Raw genomic sequence first — 27491 nt, 5'->3', positions numbered from 1 at the left:
AATTATCATTTCTTTGAACATCACTAGTGGGTACACAAAGGGGTGACTTTCGTACGCGTCTCAAGGGCAGTTTTCAAATTGAAAACAAATGTAGAAGCGTTGCATAACTCAAGCTCTTTAGAGATATGTGTACTGCCATGCTGTATATAGCTAGCTTGCCGTCATTTTGGCGGCACGTGCTTGCTGCGTAGTAGGGTTGTCTAAATGGTAGCATGCTGCGGATGGAGTCACTGCTGGTTCGAACCCCCGGGCGAGTGCTTTTGAATTATTATATGTGACATATTTGGGACATGACCGATGGCGAATTTCTGCAGACTGTTCATATAATTGCTACCGCATAAAAACATCAAATGTGTGCAACTTATTTCATGAAAAGAATTATTTTACCCAGAGAAAAACCTTCCTGAAAGAAGCGACCAGATACGAGTTACTCAAAAGGAGTTGTGCGCACTTAGTGCAAGATTTGGACACTACATTTGCTTCATCCAGCGTGGTGTTGTTTCGGCTATTTTTTGTGTACTCGTATTGGGCGGATGACGTTATACAATTTGCGAAAATGTTTTCAGCACAGCCTGTCCAGAAGGAACTCGCACCACCCTTTTGCCGCTTTTATACACTGACGACGTATTTGCCACCAGAACTCATGGCTCTGTATTTTTGCCAGAGAGGCCCTCTAGCTTACCGCATGGAAGTGGCCATGCATTCCCTTCCGTGCAATAAAACGAGGGCACATGAAAGTTCTCGGGCAGGCCTCATCCCAAGGCATTAACCTCGCATCTGGTGTGTCTTGCAGTAGGCTTGCGCCACAGTCTTACCAAGTAGTGGTCTTGCTCCCAAAAACTTAAATTGTGATTATTCATTGATGGCTGTGTGAGCATAGGTGCTTAGTACCATGTTTTAATCTACAATTTAGTTTTTTCAATGGCCCGTATCAACATGGGGAATCTCATGCTTAATATCTTTGGGGTTCTTTGTGTAGACGTTCCTAACCCTTCATCAAGAAGTGGAATGTTCAGGCAACATTCCTTGTTTACACTTTCTGCTCTTCCTCACATTTTGCCACCAGGTTCTACGGCAGCTAGTGCTGAACTGCTGTGTAACACTCTTTGTTGTTCAAATGAGTAAGCATTGTTTCTTGCACCTTCAACAGAGGATAACAGTGGGGAGATCAGGGACCACCTGATCGAGGACCTGGACTACCTGCTCGTTCCCCAGGAGGCGTGGGACAAGATGATCGCCTGGTATGGCCTCACCCAGGACCAATCACCTCTGCCGCGCAAGGTTATCGAGATCGGCCTGTTCGTCAAAAACTGCAAGGTGCGGCTTGCCAAAACTTACGCAACAACATTCATCGAGGTGCAGTTCTTTTTCAGTGTTGCTGCACTACGTACACTTGAAAATTGCGCATCTTTGAAGATAGCCACCCATGCCATGTGCCGTCTTCTGCCGGTTGCTAGCTTTCACAAATCGTGTAGCAGCACCTTCAAAGGGGCAGTGCAACTCTTCGAGTAATCATTAAATGACCTCACCATTGTAGTTAACTCCTTCACAAGTTGACTGCCTCACAAATGTTTAGAATTCGTGAAATACGAGCGGAGTTGAAGGATTTGTCGCATGGTTTAGAGAGCGAGTTGAAGGTTACGCAGGATTGGGGTGACAAGGGGACAAGAAGTTAAGTCCTTATGCTCAGGTAATTATTAATTGGGTGTCATTCTAGAACTGTAGAGCGCTTCACAGACAGTCGTGGTACCCCGCGGTGGCAGTGGCAGCTGTGCTGTTAGCTCACAATGTTCAATTAGGACAGTGGCTATAAGCCAAATTTATGTCATAACCCAAATAGCGTTTACGGCATCATTTGTCCAGAAACAAGCGATTTCTGGCTGACCTCCATGCCGTGTGCTGCCCCGTAATGTTCGGCTCGCGTTTTTGCCAGAACCTTGATGTTTGACTGGCAGTATTTTCTGACTATGTTCAAAAAAATGCACAGGGCCCCTTTAATGAAGTAATTTGACCTGAGTGCACTGAAGCTCTTTGGATATTTGATTGCTTGGGTGATGTTAAGCTTGTGGGGTCCCGCTGCGAAGAGAGCCATGCTCTCCGAGTGAACGGACACAGTAGACACGGTCGGAATGAACCAAAACAACACACGTTTATTTAACTACCTTTAGAACGTCAGCCGAATCATTATAGGTACATCAATTGTGATTCACATGCTAAGTAACCTTACACGATATTACACAACACTCTAAAACAATACAAACACAATAAAGCACACAAGGGGGCTTTGCCAATGCTTGACTTACCATGAGGGCCCTTTGTGTGCAACCCTCGGTGCCGCGCACCATGGTCCCACCATTCGCACCAACCGCCACCCACCAAAGAGAGACTCGCTTCTCTCTCGTGTCCACCACCCAGGCTTGCTGCCGGGCGTCACTGCCGGCACTACCGTTCTAACAACCATGATGAGGATGATGGTGGTGATAAACGCTCGCGAGCACAACACCACCTGCTGCTCAGTAGCTGTGAGCCCGAAATGCAGCTTCTGTGCGAGACGAGTGCGCCGCGAGGCGCAAACAACTTTACAGGGGGTGTTAGCACCCCCACAAGCTGCAGGTGGAATAGAGCCAAGCAATGCAGTCAATCCCAGATATATAGAACTTAAGGGGATTGCAAAATTGTTTGATTTATGGATAATTTGAAATTCAAAATATGCACATTTAAGACCTATATTAAAGCGTTTCAGGCCTCAGAAATAGTTACAAGCACTAGCATAATGTTTCGCTTACCATATAATGAAGAATAAGGTGTCAACTACAAGTTACTGCACTTTACTTTGCATGAAAATTGCATGAAAACACCTGCAGATCATACATCAAATGTACCAGTGCACTTGCAAGCGCTGTGCAGCGATCCAGATCAGCACGATGGAATGACACCGGCTTTTCATCACCTGTTCGAAAAGGGATCGAACTTGTTAGAACATAGCCGAAAATCGATCTACATTTGCTAGGAAAAATGTACTTTCTGGGCTTCGGCGCAGCACAGCGTTCAATATAGCAGATGTCCCACAGTGCGGGAGTTCGAAGCACGGGTGCACCAGTCTCATTCTTATGCATGGAAAATTCAAGGGGATTTCTCAACTGCTTTATATAGCCAGTAATTCGATATATTCGGGATCGACTTAGTTTAGATAAGTATGTTAGTTGGTAAATGATTCTGATGAAAACAGAGTGCGCGGACTGGGGAAAATATGCAAGCGCTCCTGTCGCATGGTTCCACCTCTTCCACTGCTTCTATTCCTGCGCTTTTAGCTCTTCATACAGAACGGTGCATGTGCCCTCTGAGAAAGGAATTTGGTGTGTCGCATTGATATCCTTGATTCGTTTGTGAATGCAGCATCGAGAAGTAAGTTATGCAGCACTCGTTTTGTTCGATTTAAAATTTGATGGTATGCGACGTGATGCAGAGTATTTTGATGCTTCTCTCGTCGCAGGTGGAAGTGTATCCCATGGAGTTGAAACTTTGCACACACTCGAACTCTGATCAGTTTGTCATACGGAGGTTCAGCAAGGTCGACACCATAGGTGTGTGATCATTGTCTCCTTTATCCCAATTGACGGCTCTTGATGTCGCTTATCACTAAGGCGTTAGGATGGCATGCGTAGTGAGCAAGTGTTGATTGGCCCATCTTCTGCTGCGTACACAGCCCAGGTGGAGAAGGACATGCGCGCCATCTTCAAGGTGGAAACCGAGAAGGAGACCAGGGTGTGGAACCGCTGCAGCAGCAACACATACGAGCATTTGTCCGATCGGTCACGCACCATACAAGACATAGGGCTCTACCCCAGTCAGGTATGTTCTGAAGGGGAGGTTCTCGCATTCGTGGTTTGGGCTGCATTCTTTCAAATGTGCCAGGATTGTCTCAGGTATGGGTTATATTCAAAACAGAATGAAATGGGAGGGGGGGGGGGGGGGGGTGCCAGCACTTCGGAGGCGGGAGAAGCGTGGTACTACCTGAAAGGAGGCGGGGAGCGAGCAGTTAAGTTAGCGTGACTAGCCAGCCTGCAATGCGAATGACTAGGAACTTCGAAGAAAGAATGTAAGACACACGCTGGAGACAAACTTGCCAAGGTAGCTAATGTTTTACGCTTTTCTTATTTTTCACCCTCTCTCTTGACATGTTCTTTTGAGCTGTTACATAGCTGATTGTCATGCTTGTCAGGAGGCGGTCATGCATGAAGGCAGGCGAGTTGAAGCATGTGTGCATTGTTCTTCACATAGGGGCAGATCGAGTGCACTCCACAACCTAGCCTTGTTAACCATTGATCACCAGTAACACTGCATTCTCTGTCATGGTGCCCTGTGGCCAAACGTGGCCCGTGTGCCATTAAAAGTAACATAGCGTTTGGGCACTGTCAAGGCAGCAGGGCAAGTGAGTGCTTATGGTGCCCTCATACACATGCTGTTATGAAGCCAGAGAACTCAGAAACTCCATGGTTGTTGTGCTATTTGCCGGTGCATTACAAGAAAGCCGAAAAATGCAATGCCAAGCTGGCTGCAGATAAAAAGATTGGGAGGGGAATGTGTTCTGCAGCTTATTGTATTGGCAACGGTTATGGAAAAATTTTTGTTGTGTGCTAGCCATTTGTGCCTCTGGATGTAAGGGTGCAGTCGCACTACAGAATGTCGCCCAAACCAAGAAGTTTTCGAGCGCTGGCTTCATCACGGTATGTGCTTTTCTGACAAGTTCTTTGCCATAAAATTTAAACAGGTGCAAGCACTGTGTGTAAGCACCATGATTTAGCGACGTTTTTAATTGGTTTAATCATCTTGCTCTGGATGTGACTTGTACATAGCAGCCCTATCTTGTCATCCTAACTGCTCCCTAAATCTTCGAATGGTCGTCGTGTGTCACTGTGAATGTATGGCCTCCCGTTTCGCATGCGGGAATCCAAAGGCTCATCTTTGTCACTTCCTAGATTCTCCTTCTTGAGGAACGAAACGACGATGGATCATGGCCAAGGCAAGTGAAAAGGTAGGACTACTGTCCCAGTAACTTCCTCGGTTCCTTTGTCTTTCTTTATTGCTCTATTATTGTGCTCATCGATCAAGTCTTTAAGAAAGTGTCCCTGTTTCTTTTTTTATATCTTGCAGCAGCAAGGCTCCTTACACAAACAGCAGAGGATCGGAACACAAGACATATGGGGCACCAGGCAACACAATGTATGTGACTGATGTGTTGGTGCATGTGACAAAATGGGTTGATACGTTGTGAAGCAATGGTCAAAGCTTTCCCAAGGCTGCTCATTATGGACTGTGTCATTAAAAAAAAAAAAAGTTGACAAAATAGTTGCGTGCAAACACTGAGAGCAAAAGAAACGGGCTGAGCTAAGTGTAGGCTGGCAAATACGGCCATGGGCAGCCAATGACAGATGTGGCTGGTACGCTTTCCACTGTCTTCGTTTAGCCGTCCCTAGCTTGAACTTGGCGTTGAAAAATTTAAAGTATGTCATTAGACAACGGCATTTCAAAGATTTAACCTTAGTGTGCAGTGGAGTAATCTAGGTTCAGTCTGACGCCCAGAATATAAAAAAAAATGCTTTAGTATCTAGATTGCGAAAAAATCGAATGGCAAGCGCTATTAGAAAAATATTCTAAATTTCGAATATTTGCGTGCCTCTTGGTTAATATGTATGCATACGCACAGAGTGCATCTTTATTAAAAAATGAGATGAATTCAAAAAGTATCAACTTGGACATGCAGTACGAATCTACTTGTTCAAGTTAATTACTCTGCAAGTGCAAACACTGTTATACCGAAAACGAGTATATCTCGGGAAGTAGAATCGCACTGTAGGTAGCTTGGGTGAATTTTAAGGTCCTGCCAGCGACAATAAAGAACCACAAAGCAATGCCTGTAACAGTCTTCTAACTTCTGTAGTGTAATGTTGCTTAGATATGCGTCTTTCTTTCTTTTTTCTGTGTGTGTGTGTGTGTGAATAGTTGTGTGTGCCCCTATCTGAACTGTGGAGAGAGGTGTGGTTTGAATTAACGAGCCATTGAATTTTAGTGCACGGTTTTCATTGCAGGGAGGAGTAAGCATGCCAAAGATATGCACACACTGGCACAGTCGTTTTAGTATTGGGAAACTAACACCCATCTCTCCTTTTTCTCCTCCTTTTTCACCTGCGCAGAGCAACTAGGAGCTACAGCGCTGTGAGTAGCTCGTACAACAGCTACAGTGGCAACTACAACTACGATCTCCAAGGGGGAAACACGCCAGGCCTCTGCGGGCTTGGTAACATTGGCAACACCTGCTTCATGAACTCCGCCCTGCAGGTAAGTGGGAGCGGGGGATTGCTCTTGTGAGCAAACATTACACAGACTCAAAGGTGTTGAAGGGAAAGTGCCACGAAGTTTTTTACTTGCACATTCTTTGTTTCAATCTTTGTTGCAACCAAGTCAGCCCCATACATTGACATAATAGGGAAAGAAAAGCTGTGACGAAAGTTGACCCACCCTCACCTTCAGATAAGGAACACTGCTGCACATGCCTATGGCTGCTTGTCTCTTATGAAAAGGATCAGTTGTATTGATACTAAGGGGAATATTTGGCAGTCAGCAGCTCTTCCTGTCTGCTTCTTCCTTTGCATTTCAAGCTCGCTCTAGTTGTGTTTTCTCTGAAGTTTTCTTAGAAGGGCCTTTACCTGAGTCCTTGCCCCCGACTCATGTTTTTCTTTTTTTTACGCCCACAACCAGTGCATGAGCAACACACCACCACTCACCGAGTACTTCATGACGGACCGATACCTGTCGGAGCTGAATGACAGCAACCCGCTGGGCATGCGGGGCGAGATCGCAAAGTCCTACGCCGACCTTGTCAAGGTCATGTGGTCCGGGAACTGCTCCAGTGTCATACCCAGACCATTCAAGGTGATGTGGCCAGTGCATGCTCAGTTTTGTGTGTGTGCATGTGTTTGTTGTTTTGCTTTCTCTCTCTCTTTTTTTATTGATTATCCCGCCTCCCTTTAAGGCTTAATGTTCAACGGGAGAGTTAATTCAATGGGGACTTAATGTTCGTCTTCGTTTTGGACCATTAGTTTTGGCCGCTGCTGATTGGTTAGAGCTGGGCAAGTGGGGCGCCCTCTGTTTCCGGTTTCTCTTCTGCAATGTCATTTTGGCATTGCAAAACTTTCAGAACACTCTGCACAAATGAAAAGAGCATACGGCACTTCAGCATAACAAACACAGCTACCAGAGACCCGCTTTTGGATGCGCATCTTGGAGACTTTAAAATTCACCCGTGCTACCTTCAGTGCAATTCTACTTCCCGAGATATACTCGTTTTTCGTATAAGTTTGATTGCGTAAGCCATCGAAATCAGGTTGAATGCAGCCGCCTGCCTAATACATCTGTGAAGGTTGGTATGCATTCCCTGCACCATTCTCAAAAATATGACCATGTTCATATGAAAGTTCAGATTTCAACTTTGTTTTAAGTGTCCTGTTATTGTACATTCCGTTCATTTTCTCCCTTTTTTATGCTAGTAGTGTGCTGGTAGATTTGGTGTGTTTATGTGGTCATGAACCCGATGTCGTCATGACCCGCCATATCGTCGACGCGCCGACACATTGAGAATAGCTCCCTTGGTTGTCTCGATGGCTGCAGTAAGACGTGTGTGCCCTCTTGGCAATTTGGCAATGATGACATTGTGCTGCTGACCTCGTGGCCAGAAGTTCAGTCCTAGTTGTGGCAGCCACATTGAAATGGTGATCATGTGAAGAATGAGATCAGCTGGCTCGTGTGTTCTTAATAGTATAGGTGCACTCTTAACTTTTTCAGACCCAGTGGTTTCAATTGAAATCATCAATTTGGTACGTCAGTCAGCAACCACCTAATAAAAGAAAAGGGCTTTTTTTTTTTTTTTTTTTTTTTTGCTGGAACTTACATTGAGCGTGTGCTATATGTATCTTCCCGACCTGGAGCACACTGCAAAGTTGAGGTCTCGTGTGAACGAAGAAAATGCAAAAGTAGTCGTGCTGTTCCCATTTTCTGAGGCAGCTTCCTCTTTTCCTGTACGTCGTTAGTGCATTTATTTTAGGTCTGTACCGAAAATAGTGCATTAAATTTGGCTCTCTATCGAAACTTGAATTTTGGCTCTCTGCACCTCTTTGTGCTATTGAATTAATTTTTAGGTAACAATTTATTAAAAAGTAAGCCATATATTTCTAAATGATAGCTAGTTTATTTTGCTCACTAATTACTCTTAACTGAAAAGGGGGCACAAATTTGTTCTTTTTTTTTTATTTCCATGATTATGTGTATCTTAAGGTGTAAAAACTAGTTGCTTAGGCTAAAAAATAATTATAAAAAATAAAAATAAAAATAAAAAAATCTATCAAAGTTGAAGAACTTTGAGGGGGTTTAAGTTTGCCTAGCATGCCCCCATTTCTGTTTCGCTTGTAATCTGTTCATAGCTTTAGTTAGTAAGACTCGTAGTTAGGTTCTGTCATTGCTGTACCACCCTTTTTTTAGCTCTTGTGCTCTCCTATGAAACTGAAAATAATCTGTATGCTATCATTCTCGTATGGCAGTAGTGTGCAGCATTATCGGTTTTGATCTCATTTGTACGACAAGAACTGGCATATAGCTCATTTGGTAGTTATTATTTTTTTTTTCAACTGGACTTGCAGGCTTGTGTGGTGAAATATGAAAGTGAGCAGGATTGCTTTTGTGTGGAACTGTGGTTACATCCGAAATGTGGTGCTCAACTTTTTACCAGTTTGATTTGATTTCTGCTACAAATACTGTACTAGTATATTAATTATATAGCTCATTTCACAGCACATTTTTGACAAATAACCACCTTTTTAATTAATTGCTTGCTTCTTGAAATTTCCATCAATTGTTCTCTGTGAAATTTAATTTATTATAAATAAAAATATTAAGATTTACGAGATGCTTTGTCGATGCTTAGAACTTCAATGGGGCATGGCAAATTTTGTGTCTGCTCATAAAACGCTGACATTTTTTTGCACCGAGGACACTTGTGGCTCGCTCCTAAAAATGTACTGTTCCTGCTCCAAGGTATGCTCCAAAAAGTAAAAAGAATGAAGGTGGATTATTTGGGCTTACAGGGGTGCATTACTTTATAGTAAAGGTGTGTGAATGTTAAATGCAGGCGTAATCGGTATTTTTGTTGGAAGCTTGTTCGAATGTTTCCGAATATTCTGTAAAAGAGATGGACATTTGAACAAGTTTCGTATTGATGGTTGCTTTGCACTTTTGTTTTCAAAGCAAAACATTGTTAATATGTAACAGCCTTAATATAATAACACAGGGGATGACGCAGAGATGAGTCGTATTCTTGCGCTCATCTTATGTCTTTCTATTTCTCTGTCTTCGTTTTTCCCGCTGTTTACCTCTTACAATGAGTGACACTCATCACACTAGCTTTGTGGCAACAGCGTTGCACTGCTGAGCATAAAGGCGTGTGTTCGACTTGTGGCTAGGGTGGCTGCATTTTGATGGCATGCAAGCAAGGCTCTTCTATTTGTACATTTTGGTTTATGTTAAGAGGGTCCTGAGTGGTCAGAGTTTGTGATGACCTTTCTCTGCAGCATGCCTTGTGCTCATCATTAAGGCACATGAAATCCCAGGACCTAACTTATAATTAACTGATGTGGCAAAAGATGGGAGGTCCGCTAAGACTAGGAAGTTTAGTTAGACATTGATGAGTGATGCTGGCATTTCTTCAGTGAACGTAAGGTACTAGGATTGTGGGGATGAACTTGAGGTTGGTGACGAAAGTAGAGTGAGCACATGTTTCTGAACAAGAAGGTGTGCTTTTCTTGACAGATGGCAGTGGGCCGCTTCGCACCTCAATTCTCTGGCTTCCAGCAGCAAGACTGCCAGGAGCTCATGGCCTTTCTCCTGGATGGCCTACACGAGGACCTCAACAGGGTCATAAACAAACCCTACATTGAGCTCAAGGACAGCGACGGGCGGCCCGATGAGGTGGGCGATGGCAGTTTGCTGTGGCACTGTAACGCTCATTGAATGTTATCCTTGTGCGTACCTGCGAACTCTACTGGTTTGTCCGGGAGACTCCCGGATGTTTCCAGACTTTACGGGCACGGCCATAAATTTCCCGGAAAGCAGTGTTAGTGTCACCTTGAGTGTCAATGTGACCAGGACATTACTGAGCACATCGGCTATGAAATTTTCTGATAACATGCAGAATGTTCTAGTGACCTTGTTGCTGTACGCTTGTGTTATGCAAAAAAGCACATTAAAATTTTAAAGGGGTAGCAGGTAGCTCGGGACGCGGCAGTTTGTCCCTTAATTAATTGCGTATGAGTGTACGCACTGCATATTTGTGAGTACCAGTATGATTGCGGGTGTCTCCAAACTTTACTGGCAGTCATGCGTATATAACATCGCTGCAGCGCTGAGCAACAGGAAATTTATGCGTACACCAGCTCTCTTCCGTTGCTTCCTCCCCCCCCCCCCGACTCTCTCGTTTTACCAATCTCCCGAATATCGAGGTCGCCAAGTGTACGCGTACTACGCTTGTGCATCTTTGAACACTTTGGCATGCAATATTCTGAAAACCCTTGCAGCATTTGTGTTGGTTGAGTGTAGCTGAAGTGGCATGTACTTCGTAAGGCATAGTCTACACAATTGCTTGAAGAAAGTAATGTAATGAAGTGTAAAATCTTGACCACACAAAAAGGAAATGAGCTATCAAGGCTGTTGCTTGTTTTAAGCTGGAGTGTTCTAGGAGCAAGGGATGCAGTTCATAGTAATGCAGATAAGCAGGAGAGCATTTGTGATGCACCTTACCTGGTAAGCCATCTAGTAAATCCTGCAAGGGTTGCTCAAAAGGTGAGCAATGACTGTTTCAAATATTACTTCATTCATGATAAATATTCAAATTCAGGATCAGAGGTAAAGTTAGGAATGATTTGCTGTTTCTTTTATAGAAAAAATTAGGTGCAGTGATATATGCGATGCTTGGTTGTGGCTAGTTGTGCACTGTCTTCTGCTCTTTTCACCTCAGGTGGTGGCGCAAGAGGCCTGGCACAACTATCTGCTGCGTAACAATTCCATCATCGTCGACATCTTCCACGGTTTGCTCAAGTCAACGCTTGTGTGCCCGGACTGCCACAAGCTCTCCGTGACCTTTGACCCCTTCTGCTACCTGTCTTTGCCCCTGCCTTACAAGAAGGAAAAGCCCCTCGAGCTGATTGTCGTCCGGGCGGACCCCCACGAAAAGCCCATCAAAGTGAGTGTTTTGTTTCCCGGTTATTGTTAATGGCATAGAGGACAAGCTCCACAGTGTTTCAGTCCCGTTTCACGCATAGGAGCTGGATCTGCCAATTGTCAATTCTCTGGGATTGCATCTGTCTTATTATGGTTGCATATACCGATGGGCCAAGTCACGCCTGTAATTTAAGCGACTTGCTGACATAGCAAGCTCTAGGCATAGAGTACATCACTGTTGGACTATTTCACGTAGACTGGGGAAACCGTTTTTACTGACGACACGTACATCTCTAATGAACATCTCTGAAATAATTGAGGTACACTACTCAATGCAATATAGTGAAGTCCGTATCAGTATAGGAGCACCCCTCAAACTTACCACATGGAAGTGGCCATGGATTCCCTTCTGTGCAATGAAATGAGGGCACCTAAAACTTCCCGGGCAGGTCTCATCCCAAGGCATTAACCTCACAGCTGGTGTGTCTTGCAGTAGGCTTGCGCCACATAGACGCTTTCAAGCACTCGTATTGCTCCAGGTAAATCTCCCATTTGGTTAGTTGCACCCTGTGTCTCTTTAGTCAGTAGGCTTCCTCCCGATTTTTGTCAGTCATTTGCATTCTGCACATACAACATTGCTCTGTCGTTTTACCAGTTTGTTTTGTATGCCATTGACTTGTGCTAATCTGCTATTAAGATAACGTTAGGCTGTAAAATACAGTTCCAAACACTTAACTTTACCATCTCTGGGTGTCAATAAAGTGATAGAAATTATTTAGACCATTTACAATGTAACCGCCAATAGAGCGAAACCGGTTACAATGTGGTCTTTTTCGGCTCCCATTTACCCTTTCATAGAACCCCATGTGTACGCATACCGCTTATTGTGCAGTCCCCCAAGATGGAAGACTGGTTTTAATGTGTTTGCCAAAGCATCTGTGTGACAAACGCGGTAGCGAGTGCGCGTCTGGGAAGCGAGCGATGAGGTCGTTACAGTGGAGGAGGGGACGCGGAGTGAACGAACGAAGGGTTGAGGCAAGAAAAAAAAAAAAAGACCACAGCACGCTGTTCGGGCTCGCTGAGTAAGGTAGAAGGGCGGTTGCCTCCGCGACGTATTTGTGCCAGTGTCGACGCAGCTACAGTGTTGTAGCGTCGCTAGCGTGGCTCCGGCTACGCGTGGCCCAACATGGCATGTTCGATCTCGTTCTTTCTACTACGCCAGTTTTCTGCCCGAAAAAGCGTCGTTATTAAGCTTGCTACAGATATCATGTTTGCTACCTCGGCCTTTTGTGGCTTTATGACAAGCGCTTTCGTCTTTGCTGCCAGCCAGTGTGTCGTCTTACGTAAGCTTGGCGGTTTTTTGTAGTCATTGATCTCCCAGCCGCGAATGCGAACTTCATATCACGCATGCTGTTCCTGGTTCAGAGCTTGAGCGCTGTCTTTTATACGCTGGACTTTCAGGTCTTGAACGAACTTCCCGCGACAACATGCCGAACGGCCGGCTAGGCCTAATCGGTATTGGTTGCGTTTCGGTAGCGGTCGCCTGCTAAGTTGCTGTTTGTTACGGAGTCAACAAAACCCTTTGCAGTCGCTGCACTTGACGACAGGAAATACATATCGTTAACGAACACATGAATGGCACTTGTAGTGCTCGAATGGTGGTTTGCGATTCGATTGCACTGTCTCGAAATCGGGTGCACGCCCATGAAATCGAACGATTGACATTTTTCAGCGCGGGAAAGTTCGGACATGATTCGACATAGTCTCTGTGTAATGCGCATTATCGAGGCGATCTGAGAAGTTGGGGAATTTCCGCAATCGTGCTTTCTTTTGCTAGACCCCCCCCCCCCTTTTCGAGCTCATTTGTTAGGGCAACCCCTCTCTTTGGACGTTGAATTTTTCTTAATATTGGGAAAAGTAAATGGTTGTAAGCACAATTTTCTCAGACGCGCGAGGCTGCATGCTCAAAACATTTTTTTTTTTTTTGCAAGTGCGGCCTTTGAAAAATGTTGGTTTGCTTATAGCGCAGATATTTGCGACTACTGTGATTTATGTTGTAAGCCAGTGGTTCTCAAATGGGGGTCCGCGAAGCTATTTCTATGATCCGCAAAACCCTCACCCGCATTTTTTTTTTCATGCCACGGATTGATGACCTGTCCAAAATAAAGTAATGTGGCACGTTTGTTTGATGTTTTTGGTAGCAATAAAAGGCACTTGTTTGAGGCTCCAGTTATGTTAATTTACCTACATTCTTCCCCTCGCTCCCCTCGGCTGCTAGGGGTCCCTCATCCCTTCCACAAGAGCTCCCTGACACATCCATGGCTGAGAACCACTGTTGTAAGCAGTCTGTACCGTAATAAGGTCTTCAAAGATTTTGCTCGTGAAAAGGTATTTTGTGTATGGATTTTGACACTGATGACCGGGATGTAGTAAGCAAAAATGCTACCATGAAAACTTGAACGGTTTTGTCATGAGGGATTTCACTGCAGTTCGGTTCTTTTCTGCGCAGATCATAGCTTTTCTCCCCAATTTAGTTTTGGTCTTCTTGCAGGTGAAGGTGACTGTGTCAAAGATGAGCACCATCCAGGATGTGTGCAACTCCATATCCCGGTTGATGGACATCCCCACCGACAGGGTAAGTAATGAGAACCTCACTTAAATGAAACTGCTTCTAATAGTAGTTGCATTCTTGGATTCGGCACCCTTGCTCCACTCTCAATAAACGGAGTTCCTGCTTAATGAAACACATTTTCCTGGTCCTTTTAGGTTTTGTTTAACGAGAATCTACCGTACTTTACATCGCATGCAGAGCTATGGAGGTGGCTCAGTAAGAGCACTGAAATTTTACTGCTGGACGCCTCGTCGGCCACTCAGTTAGCTGCAATAGCCATATTCTAATGGCTGTGGATCGCAAGTCGATATGGGTACTGTGTTGTTAGCTGCACATTAAAAATTGTCAGCTCGTTAAAAACAGCCCCTCAGTCTTTCTAGTGCTCATAACCCATTTTGAATTAGGCATTTTGAAACCTCATATAATTTAACTCTTGTACCGAGATCTTCCTTCCCTCATTTCCCCGCCGAGGTGGTCTAGTGGCTAAGGTACTTGGCTGCTGACCCGCCGGTCACGAGATCGAATTCCGGTTGCTGCGGCTGCATTTTCGAAGGAGGCAGAAATGCTGAGGCCCGCGTGCTCAAATTTGGGTGCACGTTAAAAAGCCTCAGTTTGTCAAAATTTCCGGTGTCCTCCACTACAGAATCTCTCATAATCATATGGTGGTTTTGAGACTTTAAACCCCGCATATCAATTAATCGATATCTTCCCTCACCCCCCCCCCCCCCTCACCCTATAACTTTCTGTACCCTGGAAGTGGCTTTGAATGCCTCTGCAATTGCTGCACCTTTCACAAAGTAATGATGCCATTTGATTTCATCGTTCATTGTTATGGGATGACATCATCCCATGATTTTTTGTTTTGCGACACTTACAGCGATGCTGTCAATCACTTTTATGTTTAATAAGACATCCAAGGCTTTTGCCTGAATGAATGCATCAAGCATGAAGCTTTTGAGGTAGTCCTAATGTGGGCGCATGATTGAAGAAATACGGTGCATCAGCATCTCGTCAACAATAGCGCTGTTCGTTGATAAAACAGTGGCTCAGCGAGAGTTCTGTAGTGTGTCCACCAATAGTGGAATGCCCTCTACCTTACCGCACGAAAGTGTCATCTGTTCACTTCCGTGATGTTCAAGGAGGGCACATCAAACGTTTGAGGCCAGCCTCATCCCAGGGCACTGCTCGTATTTACTTTGCAGTGTCTTGCAGACGCTGTGGCCTACAACTTCTGTCCCCAACTGTACTGCAGGATTTTTCGAGAAATAACTGTTTGTTAAATAAAAAGAAACCTGTATGGCACAATGCTCTTCAAGTTTCATGTTGCTTAAATGTACAATTTTTTATCTAGCCTACCCATTGGCAGTGTTTCAAGTGCCCTTTTTACCTTAACGTGCTTTTTCTTTTGAAAAACTGATTGCTGTCAAGAGATACTATAGTTGTCCATCACAGCGGTGACGTTCTGTTGGGTTGCAAGGTTGATCTCTCCAGTCACATTTTACTGAGCACGTTGTGCAAAAAGAGCTGCATTCCATGATTTCAGTGTGTATTGTATGTTAAGTGTAAATTAGAGGGAATCTGTTGAAGAGCTGTGGAATGGTGGATCTTGATACCTTTAGTTTTCTTTATGGTGATTCCTCTATCTCAAGATTACCGTATTTACTCGATTCTACCGCGCCCTCGATTGTAACGCGCACCCGATTTCCACTACGAGAAAAATAAAAAAAAAAACGTAAGACATCGATTGCAACGCGCACCCATTTTTCTCGCTGGCCCACACGACCACGCCACTCGAAAAAACGACTCCTTTCAAGAGCGTCTTCCATTTAAATATTGTCACGGGGTCGTGACGTGGCCGAAGACAGGAGACTTCGTGTCGGGATTTAACTGTTTATTTGGGCGAACCTGTGCCCGGTAAACGGAAAGTCCTATTACAGCAGCAGTCTTGCACAGATAGCAGTCTCGGACTGATAGCGGCGAACGGAGCGTCGGCCTTCGATCAACAACTGACAAGCGGCGAAGCGCGTCGGCATTTATACTCCCGCCGTCGAATGTTCTAGCGCTATCGCTGGCGGTGGCGTACGTTCCAGAACAATCTGTACCATTCGAACAGTGGGCGTGATCTTATCGAAATGATCTACTACAGTCCGGAACCTTCTGGAAAACTGTAGGCGCGGTTTGCGCTGAGAAACGTGTGGTGTTTTGGGACGATAACGAAAACTTGGGAAATGGAACGTGGCAATATGAGGTACGGCGAAGCTTGTGCCCATCTGACGTGTAACAGAGCATTGCCGTCACTGTAGTTTTACCGTGGACCGATGTCAGCACGCGAACTTGCTTCACCCCCTTTTTCTCGACAGTTGTGGTGCCAGGCATGTCGAAGTAAAGAGGCATCTGATCAGCATTCCCGATTTGCCCAAGCAGGTAGCCGTTGTTGTGCCGCAAGTTTAGTACGAACCTCTGAAAACTGTGAAGCTTTTTATCGTACTCCTCCGCAAAACTTTTCGCATATGCCTGGTTGCCTTCGAAGGGAAAAGCTTTTCCTCTTCATAAAGTTAGTTAGCCAGCACCTGCTCGCTTTGAACTGGTTCCGCATTAGCTCTTTTTCTAAGGCTAACTGCATAGCCCGCACTTGGAGCAGTTCTGTCGTCACGGGCCGCCGTGCCGCTCGCTGCCCAAGCACATACTCGCCGAGCAGCTCTTTAATTTGCGGAAACCGACCTTGCTGTGGTCCACTGAAGCCTTTGCGTGAAGCTTTGCTGTCGACAATCTTCTGCTTTTGTTTCCGCCGGTCCCGCACGCACGTTTCGGGAACTCCAAACGACCGCGATGCAGCCCGCTTTACGTCCGTTTCGGCACACGCGATGACTTTTCTTTTAAAAGCGGCACGGTGGTGCACTCGTCGAGTTTTTGGAGTCGGCCCTTGCATGCCGGCGATGCTAATGCGCACCAAGATGACGAACTCCTCAGCATACGTACGAAGTGCCGCACATGGGAAACACATAGGCAGAAATGGCCGACGCGCCATGCCTACGCAGGTAGGGGGCGGCCACTTCAGAATGCCGATGGCAGTAGAACGACCGTATTAATTTTTTTGTTCGTACTCGATTCTAACTCGCTTCGATTTATGAACTCGCTTAACAGGAAAAAAGGTGCGCGTTAGATTCGAGTAATTTCGGTACTTATTGCTCAGCTTATGACATAAGCAGCATTCTAATGAGGTGCCTTTTATTGAATGAATTTTTCATATGCCGGTGTTGCTGTGGTAGCCTAGCTGGCAACGTGTTATGTTTCTGAGCTCAAAGACGTTAGTTCGATTCCCGTTCATCGCTGCAGTGTATTGAAGGAGGCTGAATGAAGAAATAGGTGTGCACTACAGAACCCCCAAGGGGGTCAAAACTTGATTCGCAGTCCCCCCTTCCCCACACTACAGCCCATTTCAGAATCATGTGACTGTTTTGAACTTGTAGTGAAATTTTACATTATTTCTGCATGCACTCTGTCGCTGCTCGAGTCAAATGTGACCGTACGAACATCTCATGGGTGCAGAAGGTGTTGCTGCTTTCTGATGTGTACGTATCAACAGACGAAACATTTTGGTTGAATGTACAAACACGACATGCCCGTGCACCCTAGTCTGATTGTAGGAGATGATTCACTTATCTCTTTGGGTAGGGTGTTCAGTTTTTCTAAAGGAAATAGTGAAGTAAACTATGATTGTGTAGATTTTGCTATTCAGTACTGATCAACTTGTGGCCCGGAGCAGTATAGCCTCTGCTTCTTTTGCGCCGTAAAACCTCATTTGACTAAAACGCATTCTTTTGTGTGCCGCAGCTGGTGGTAACCGAGGTCCACAACCACCGCTTCCTCCGGGTGCTCACACACGCCGACCAGGTGGACACACTTGAACGGAGCGACGCCTGCGACGTCTTCGTGTGAGTCTCCACCTTTCTCCTCTCAACAAGGTCGTTGTAGAGTTCAGCGTGTACATTGATCGCACAGTATTGTGATCCTTTTCTCTTTTTTTTGTGGTTCTTTCGGGCAGGTACGAGATGCCACCTTCGTCGGACAACTCTACGTTGTTCCTGCCCGTCTACATGCGGGAAAAAACGTAAGCAGTGCCTCTTAAAGGGTTTTGTTACTTTGTCTTATCTCTTTGATGTTCAGATGCATTTTTTTTATTTTTATGGGGAGCATTATTTAGTTATAAGCAACTGTTTCTTATAGAAACCAAAGATGGCTCTGAAAGTACGTATTAGAAAAAAAATGTTGCAATTTACAAAATGAGAAAACTTGGGGTGAGCAACTTCATAGAAGTGACCCAACATGGACAAATTTAATGTGGGTTGTGTCATGAAGCTAATCCATTCAAATCTCACTTTCTCGGACCCTGCTGAAGCAGTTGTAGGATTGTAGACAATTTTCGGAATTTTTGGGAACTTGGGTCATAGTGCAGGTCATGCTGGCAACGCTTACGTTCGGGGCAGCAGCTGCCGTTCTGCAGGTGTTATAAAGGATATAATAGAGATAGGATAGATGTGAATTTATAAAAGGATGCGCTCCTCTAACATGGGGCTCCATTCCTGCACTGCACCATTTCATGCTGGTAGGCATTAGGTGCCCAATAGATCAGTGTTGGGTCTTGTTGTCAACATGGCAAACAAAGCTATTTTTCAGCTCTGTCTGTTGCAATGCAAAGTTTATGAAAAAGTTGTGCGTAATTTCGAATATGGGCTTTGCGCCATTCTCATAAGCAAGTGTGTTGTTTCTCGTTTGTTCTTATTTCCCATGTGCATATTAAATACTAGGCTTGTGCAAAGAGTGAACTTCAGGTTGAAGCAAATTGTGATTTTGGTCAAATAATTTAGAATCAAATTCGAATAGCATATATCACATAGTATACAAAAAAAGGAGCATATTTGTCACGACCCAACTAACCGGCTCAGTATTTTTTAAAATTTAGAAACAAGTCCTGTGCAAATGCCATTTTTTTGTTGCTCAAAGGAAGTGGAAACAACTTTGAATAGTATAGGGATTTGGCTGTCAGTAACATGCAAGTCATAACCTGTAAAATATGTTGTTTTAAAATTTACCATACGATGAGCACATAAGCCGGTAAAAAAAGCTTTTGAACTTAAAAAAGTTATGAATCGTTGTGAGGGTAATACTTTCAGTTAACCTTGAAGTAGGTCTTCACAGCAGTATGGATTTTTTCGGATTTTTTAACATGTGTTTGCATGACTTAGCACCCCTTCACTGCATTGAAGCCATTTTTACAAAAAGTTGTTTTCATGGTTTTTCAATTCATTGTTGCAGTACAACCATTTTTACAGGGGAGTATGTGCGGACTAACATACATTCATACTTGTATTTCGCCATTGCCCAAGATTGCTTTTTCCATTGATGGCATAATATCTCGCATAGAACATCCAAGATTGACATCATCAGCTGATTTGGCAGAATTGTTTCCAAGTTCTTACTAATTATCAAGAACACCTCGGTTGCTTTCTTGTGTTCTTGTTTCCCCAGTCCCTTTCTACAGCTCGCCAACCCGATGACTGGAAAGTGGGAAAAACTGTTCCCATCCGTAAACCTGGCAGTAAGCAGTCATCATTGAATCATCGTCCAATATCATTAATAAGTACACATGTAAAATCATTGAACATGTCATTTATTCACAAATCATGACTTCGCAGCATGGTTTTCGAAAGGTCTCTCCTGTGAAACTCAGCTAGCTAACTTCTTTCCGATTTACACTTAGGCTGTAACCAACAAACTGATGCAATCTTTTCAGATTTCACGAAAGCACTTGATAAAGTGTCTCATAACCTCCTTCTTTTTAAACTTTCAAGCTTAAACATTAACCCTAAAAGGACTGCAGCTTTTCTGAGAGAGTGCTCACAGTCAGTTTTTGTTAATGAGTGTGTTTCTAATCCTTTTCCAGTAGCGTTCTGCATTCCCCAAGGTTCGGTTTTAGGTCCTCTACTGCTCATACATTTACCGCTTACCTTTACACATTTCATGTCACATTGGCATGTTCGCCGATGATTGCATCATTTATCGTACTGATCCATCTGAGCAGCAGAGCCCTTCAACATGATCATAACTCTCTACAAGCATAGTGTAACCAGTAGCTCATGACACTTAATCCAACTAAATGCAAATCATTGTTTTTCTCACGTCGTCAAAGCCCTTTTTCCTTACACATTCGGTAACATAGACTTAGTCGAATCCTATAAGTACATGGGTGTAACATTGTTTTATCATGTAACGTGGGGTCTGCATGTCGCCAACATAATAGGGGGAGCTAACAAATTACTAGAACTTCTAAAAAGTCATTTACGTCATGCTCTCGAACTCCTAAAACTTTTAGCATACAAATCCATAATAAGACCAAAGCTTGAGTGTGCCGCTGCCATTTAGAGCCCGCCTCAGGTAGGCTTACCTGAGGCGGGCTCCAAATTCTCTTGAGACACTGCAGAACCGCGCCGTTTGTTTTATTCATTCATCGAAGTCCTACCATGTCAGTGTGTCATTATTGAAAAAATGATAATCTTTATCGATTCTTGCACTTTGTCGTCACATTGCCACTTTATAGATCTCTCCCACAAGTTCTGTTACAGCTCAAGTGATCGTCTAGACTTTTATCAGCGCGCCAGCTCGCATATCATGCCTTGCAAGTCACTCGTCCACGCAACCACACCAAAACATTTTCGGCCTCCTCCTTTTTTATGGTCATCATGTGAATGGAATTGCCTTTCCCACAGTGTTGCTGCCATTACCTGTCCGACTTTATTTCCGCAAAGTGTAACATGTTGCCTGTCTCGCAAATAATATACTTGGTTACCATTGTAGAGAATTATACCAATTGTATAATTTCTCTACACCCACCCCTTATGTTACACCCTCCAGAAATATTCAACAATATAAATCCAAATCAAAGAGAATTCAAATACAATAGTATCTGTTTGAATATTCAAAGAATTTGAAAATTTGCACTAGCGTAATAATAACGCATTTGTATGTAGTTCCGTTTCTTGATGCTGTGTCTAATGTGGAAGTTTATTTAAAGCATTTATGCCCGACTGTAATGCAGCTTTGCTCAGTTATATTTGGCGACGTTCTTCCCTGATTTTCCCCGATGGTGTGCATTTTTCTTCGTTAACGCAACTAAGTTTTGCGGTGCTTTCAGCCCGCAGAGTGCCACAAACAGCCGGGCAGCGCCTACCTGCCACCTGTTCGGCTATCCTTTCTTCGTCTCCGTGCCTGCGAAAGACTGCACCTATGACATGCTGTACGAGCGCATACTCAACTGCCTCGTGTGAGTGTTGGCGACTTACACGTTTTGCGCTGCTGCCTGTGTGAATTGATGCCACTTGCGTACGGTGAATCAGGCATGGGCTTTACTGTGGTTAATTTCTCGGCAACAGTAGGGATTGCGTTTATATTATTGTTCGTATTTTAATGTGTCAGATTTTATAGTGTCATTGAGCTGTCATTATTCGAAATGTATTTTTTCTTGCCTCTCTTTCTTATGCATATACGCAACGTATCATGTAACATAATCTTCGCTATGTTCCTTCATACCGTATTTACTCGCATAATCCTCGCACTTTTTTTGCCAAAAAAAACGATAAAAAGTTAAGGGGTGCGAGAATTACGCGGGAAAAACTTTCTACGAAAACATACAGAGCGAAAAAGAAAATGAAGTGGCCGCAAATCGGGATTCTCACACCAGCAACTAACAGCAAGCTTTAAGAAGTACTAATTAAAACTTACCTCAACAATAAAAGCAGAGGTTCAACACAAGACAAGATTTATTTGAGACACAAAAAGTGGAAGCATATAGTCGAGAATTAGAATATCATACGCAAAGTTTGCGGGCGTAGCGGTAGCATTCGTCGCTCAACAGGAGCCCTCAAAGGGTAAGTGTGGCACGTCAGTATTGGCCTGATGGCTATTTAACAGAATCGTCCGCAGTTTCCTTCTGAAAATAAAGTTTACCATCAATCCGTTTTAGGCACACGGCAGGCCCAACGCGTCTTAGTGGCTTTCAGTTGCCGTCACCAGTAGCAGTCACAAAACTCGTAGACTCCGAAGGGCCTACCGGTGGCCCTGTTGCCGTTGTTTAGTGCATGATGTATCACTTGCAACTTGAAGCAGCCGTGTGGCTTCAGTATCGCCCCCATAACGTGCCAAGATTACCGACACAACATACAAAACACGCCGCAACGCGCACTGGTCACTTCGGCTTAGCTTGGATTGAATCTCTGTTCAATAGTTCACTTGATGTTTAAGACATGGCGCCAGATGGCATGTGCTATCATCATCAGTGACTGGAAAGAGCAGACGACATTATTGCAGCAGTTTTTGGGGGTGTGATAATTACTCGAGGAAAAAAAAAGAAATCGGATGTTTGTTGGGCGATGTGGGAGGTGCGAGAATTATGCGAGTGCGAGGTTTACGCGAGTAAATACGGTATGTTACTGTTAACATTTTATTCTCGCTTTTTTATATATTTATACCCGTTTTTGTTGTTTTGAATGTACTGTACATTTTTTAAACACTTTCTTGCATTACTACCCGCACGCAATTATTCTAGGGGCCTGTAAGGTACCTGTAAATAAATGGTCAAACACTTGCCACATACTATGGCTTGTAAAATCGACTACTGCCGGCCATGTGCAACCAGGATGATTCCCATTGGTGGCTGTGTGAAACAATGCGCGTACTAAATCTTGCTGAGACTAGAAAGTGGTCCCTTGAAAGTAGCCGTTGATTATGGAGCAAAAGTAAAAAGTGGTACGCCAAATTGTTTGTGAAAATGCTACTTTTCTCGGCAGCTTAATACGGTTAGCATGATACAAAAATAAAATGTGCCAGTTTGCATCATTTAATTCGCTTGCAGGATTCCAACTTAGTGGAATTTTGATTACATGTCCTTCGGTTACGCAACGACCCGCTCTTTACGACGGATCAGTTCGGTCCTGGCAAAGTTTCCACAGAGAAAATGTGTGAAAAAGCTTCATTATATGACACAGTTTTAGGCCGACCCCATATTTTGCGACGACTTTCTGATTCCATCCAAAATAAAAAACCACTTGTACTCGCATCGAACGTTGACCAAATAGTCATGAGTGCAAAATATGAACTTGAGCTCCCCTTCATTGATGATTAGAAAAGTAAAGATTGAGACAGGATGTTTTAGAATGGAAAATTTATTCTCCTAGCAGTTCATGCACTTCTGCATAAGCCTTGATTGCTTGCGTATGCAAGGCCGTTACCTAGAAAAGCTATGCCCCGAGTAGCTTCAGCTGGCGGAAGAGCTCATTTCTGAGATACTGATACTTTCATGTTTTTGGTCTATGGAAACTTTTCCTGGTCGACATGCAGTTGCTTTCTTGCCTTGGTTTGAAGCATTCGCATTCACAAGCTTGAGCGAAAGGGTACGATACAGCTATTTTGACAATGCAAAATAACTTTCACTTGAAGTCAACGTTCATTATAACATCACTAGTTGCGCTTCATAAAGCAATAGATTATAATAGCTCAGTCAAGCATGAAGGCATTCAGTGCAGCCTCATGAAGTTGTGGTTCGTTTCCGTTCTGTGATGGCATTGACACTGTGTCTAGCCCTTCTGATGGGAGGTTGTTGGAAACTCGATTTTGGTTTAGTTTTAACATTCAGGCATTTTTTCGACTCGATTTATTGGGGCAAAGATGCGCGTTGGATTCGATATTTTAAAGTTGAGAATAGAGATTTACTTGTGCCTGCCTCTACTAAGTAATGTTGCCATTGACAAGAATAATTTAATTTACCTTTACGCACAAGGTCATTTAGTGGGCTTATTCAGGCAGTCTGTACCTGTTTTTTGTGCAAGGCTGACTACCACTGCTTGTATACATAGTTTCTCGATTATACGTTTTTTTGTGGTGCTCTTAAAGTCGTATAATCGGGGTTCTACTGTAGCATTCTGGGTGCTTGAGTTCATCCGCATTGGCATACAGAAGCAAATTGGAGAGGTCATAGATAATGAGAGCTGGTTCAGTCTTGTGACCTCTCGCCAGTGCGGGAAACGGCCTCTTGCTCAAATGATTAAGTTATCAGGGATGTTTTTGGTGCAATGTGTCTAGAGTGTATTCACACCAGGCTTTTACCACTTCCCTACAACGAAAAACCATTTGTCACCAGAACCTTTGCTGGGGAGGCCCTCTAGCTTACCACATGGAAGTGGCTATGCTTTCCCTTCCGTGCAATAAAACGAGGGCACATAAAACTTCTCTGGCAAGCCTCATCCCAAGGCATTTACCTCACAGCTGGTGTGTCTTGCAGTAGTCTTGTGCCACAGTCTCCAAGCACTATTGTTATCCTTACCACTTGGACTAAATTTACGCTTTGAAGCAGATGCCCGTAGAGCAGTTCAGTTTTTTGAGCCAGCTGTAGCTGGTTGGGAAGTGCCCATGTTCTGAATATTTGCAGTTTCTGGTATCAGCATTTCTGATGCTCGGCCAGTGGTCTGCTTTAAAGTGAGTCTTTTCTTGATGGAAGGGTGAGATGTTCATTACTAGAGCATAATAAGCCTCTTTGTGTGTGTGTGTGTGTGTGTGTGTGTGTGTGTGTGTGTGTGTGTGTGTGTGTGTGTGTGTGTGTGTGTGTGTGTGTGTGAGAGAGAGAGAGAGAGAGAGGGGGGGGGAAAGAGAGAGAAGACTGGCTTCCAGTAGACCTCACTTTCATTGATAAAGCATTAGAAATGTCGTTGTAAGCGAATGCCCATGTCTGTAACATTGATACGTAGGCAGAGTAAACAAAAGCAAAGAGAAGGGTACTGAAGTGTCAACCAATAACATCGTAGTTTTAATGGTTAACACCGTAGTGGATGGATATGTAGTATCTTTAAAAATTATATTTCACCAATTTACACATTCTCCTACAGAAAACATTGTGAAAGGTCATAAATGGTCAACTTCTGCACCCAAAGTTTCCTCAAATTGTTAGAGAAAGGGTACTGGTGTCTGTGGCAGCTGATAGCACGGCTGCTCAGCAAGCCTGGGACTGATAAGTTTATGTACTTGCCTCAACATACCGTAGTCTTTCTGGGCCTTAGGACCCCGTAAACTGGCCCATTTTTCAAAACATGTTATAAATGTAGTTTGTCTTGGAAAAAGAAAGCCGCATGCTTTCTGCCTTGTTGTTTTTGCGTGAGTGTTATTTTCCTGCCGCTAGTTCACTCCAGCCCTGCTTGAATTTTCTCCTCGACACCTTTTCCTGACCTGTTTAGATGATCCTGTGACTACAGCGTAGTGCTGCCACTCGGGAGTTCGTCTTCAATCTCTGCAGCATTGTAGAGTTCGAGAATTGTGCCTGGGGAATGTGTATTAAATAAGCTCATGACCTTTGAAATTACACTTAAACCTCGACATAGCCAGGGGTGAGACAGCTGTGCATCATTTTTCATACATTTTTGTTTTCTTGCACTAAGCTGTTCCAGAAGCATAAAAACCATGAAAACTGAGCCGGACTGCCCCAAAACAGCCTCAAAAGCAGGAATGTTGATGCAAACTTCAGCTTCAGTGGAGGAAGAAAGGCTGAGTTGACATGGTTTTTCCAAGCAGTGCCAGGAACAGCAAGAAAATAAGACGTGTCCAAGCATGCTTTTACTTTGCACCTTTCTGGTGACGAAGGCTCTCATGGTGCCACCATAATCTCCTCACTTGCGCTGCGCGTTGCGAGCTCTTTAACGAGTCGCGAAGTGACGCAGGCCCCAATTGCGGTTCTATCTATTATAGGGAGTTTTACATCAACGATGATGGCCTCAATATTAAAGGAAATAAAATAGGCCAATGTGGGCAGCATTAATAACGCGTGGTTGCTCACATTAAGAGGCGTTATTAGTATCATACGCTTATCACTTGGTGCCGTACACACACGCTTTTATGGGTGTCCGGAGGGCTGTGCGAGAAGGGTGGCTGCCCCCAACCCACCCCCATGGAATTCCAGATAATGCTTTTCTATGCCGTAGCAATAGGTTATAGTACACTCAGGCCGCAGCCTTCAAGATTTCTAGCCAACTTTGCATGTTACGCACCATTGACTAATATTGCCAGTCATGCCACAGCATTTAAAGAAAGGATGCTGGTGCTGAATGCTCCCCCCACTCTCCCCCCCTCTTTTGCAGACTCATCCCCCAGAAATAAGTTCTGCGGACGCCCTTGCACGTTTTGCGAGATAGTCAGTGCGGCGAGGTTTTTCGTCTTCTATGCCGCACTCTTGAAAGCGCTGCTCAGCAGATGAAATCAGATGTCGTCTTCCACGCCGCACTCTTGAAAGCGCTGCTCAGCAGATAGAAATCAGATGTACAAAAAGTCAAACCAGTAATATGCTAAATCATGTCACTGTTCTTAAGCAAAGGTCCACTGTTATGTAACTGCGATTTTTATGCATTATAAGCCAATTAAACCATGCCCTTGTGCCCCATGCTGCTAAAAAATTTTTTTGAGCTGCTAAGACAAAATAATAAAGAGATACTGAACAAAAATTGGAAAAACTGACGAAACTTCGAAATTCCACTTGGAAGATTCCACTCGGAAACAGAGTTTATTTCCTATATTTTTAAACAGGTGGTTGTATTTTTGATGGATTGTGAGCGCGCGACAGCTGCTCGCAAGCATGAGCAGTGATGTCAAACTCGTCGAGGCGTATGAAGGATGCACGTGTTTTGTCCTCCTTTTCCTTCCCTTTAACTATCCTTTCACTCCGCTCTTTCCATTCAATGAAAACACTGGCACTTAGCCCCAACTGGAAGCATTGTTCACTGCTGTTGCTGTTCATACCGTTTCTGAGAACCGAAGTGGAAGATGAGCGAGTCGAGAGACGCAGGCGATGGCTGTCATTGTTGGCTTGCTAGTTTTTGGTGAGTTTGAAGTCGCCCAATGCCACATCCCGAAGTTCACGGTACGGCCGCTAGACGCAACGGTTTGTGAGAAACGCATTAAATTTATTATTTTCCTGTAGTTTCTGCTTGGAATGAAGGTTCTCTTTATCGATTTCATAATCCAATCTATCGATTTGGCTGAAAATACTGGCGGCAAAAATTCTGTTCAGTATCCCTTCAAATGCAGCTAGCCGCTCTAAAGCAAGGTTTGTCTGCTCCAAAAACTGCTCTCAATTCAGTTTCGGCCATCTTATCCCTGTATAACGAACCCAGATATAATTAAATATTGTTTATAACAAAACAAGTTAAGAACAATCTTGCAATAGTGTTTAGAATGTATCTTTATAACAAATTTTCAGATATAACAAACTTATTTTGCTGTAAGGTGCAACAATTTGGAGTTCTTCATTACATCCTTTAGTAAACCAACACTAGGCAGTTTTTGGGTAGTTGAATTAGTAATTTTTTGCTCTCCCCAGGAGGTACGTGACCCCTCCTAAGCCAGGAGACGACTGGTGCGGCAGCGAGAGCATGGAGGAACAGAACGGAGGTGGGTGTCTTACGATTTCCGGCTGCCGCTGACGAACAAAAAAATATTAATAATGAGCACTCTGCTTTTCCCAGTAACGGCTATGTGGCGGTTATTGACAGTGTTGCATGCTTTCTGCCAGTGTACTGACTTA

At 44.1% G+C, this 27491-nt stretch overlaps 1 protein-coding gene across 5 annotated transcripts in view; it reads left to right on the top strand.

The window, feature by feature from the left end:
* LOC119174469 (ubiquitin carboxyl-terminal hydrolase 15) overlaps positions 1–27491 on the top strand; it is a 56970-nt gene that overhangs the window by 6367 nt on the left and 23112 nt on the right. For 3 of the 5 annotated variants that reach the window (XM_037425383.2, XM_037425381.2, XM_075895601.1), the window contains exons 3-16: positions 1151–1317; positions 3494–3584; positions 3707–3852; positions 4980–5035; positions 5155–5223; positions 6195–6339; positions 6760–6933; positions 9859–10017; positions 11063–11287; positions 13817–13900; positions 17711–17811; positions 17922–17987; positions 21069–21197; positions 27288–27358. In XM_037425383.2, the coding sequence (XP_037281280.2) occupies positions 1151–1317; positions 3494–3584; positions 3707–3852; positions 4980–5035; positions 5155–5223; positions 6195–6339; positions 6760–6933; positions 9859–10017; positions 11063–11287; positions 13817–13900; positions 17711–17811; positions 17922–17987; positions 21069–21197; positions 27288–27358 (1683 nt within the window). The remainder of the gene's footprint in view (positions 1–1150; positions 1318–3493; positions 3585–3706; positions 3853–4979; positions 5036–5154; positions 5224–6194; positions 6340–6759; positions 6934–9858; positions 10018–11062; positions 11288–13816; positions 13901–17710; positions 17812–17921; positions 17988–21068; positions 21198–27287; positions 27359–27491) is intronic. The other 2 variants (XM_075895602.1, XM_075895603.1) reach the window with 2 other exon arrangements.

This window comes from Rhipicephalus microplus, chromosome 5 (genome assembly GCF_043290135.1).
Source record: "Rhipicephalus microplus isolate Deutch F79 chromosome 5, USDA_Rmic, whole genome shotgun sequence".
NCBI classification, from domain to species: domain Eukaryota; kingdom Metazoa; phylum Arthropoda; class Arachnida; order Ixodida; family Ixodidae; genus Rhipicephalus; species Rhipicephalus microplus.
Note: the sequence above shows the minus strand (reverse complement) of the source record. Positions and strands in the feature narration are given on the sequence as shown.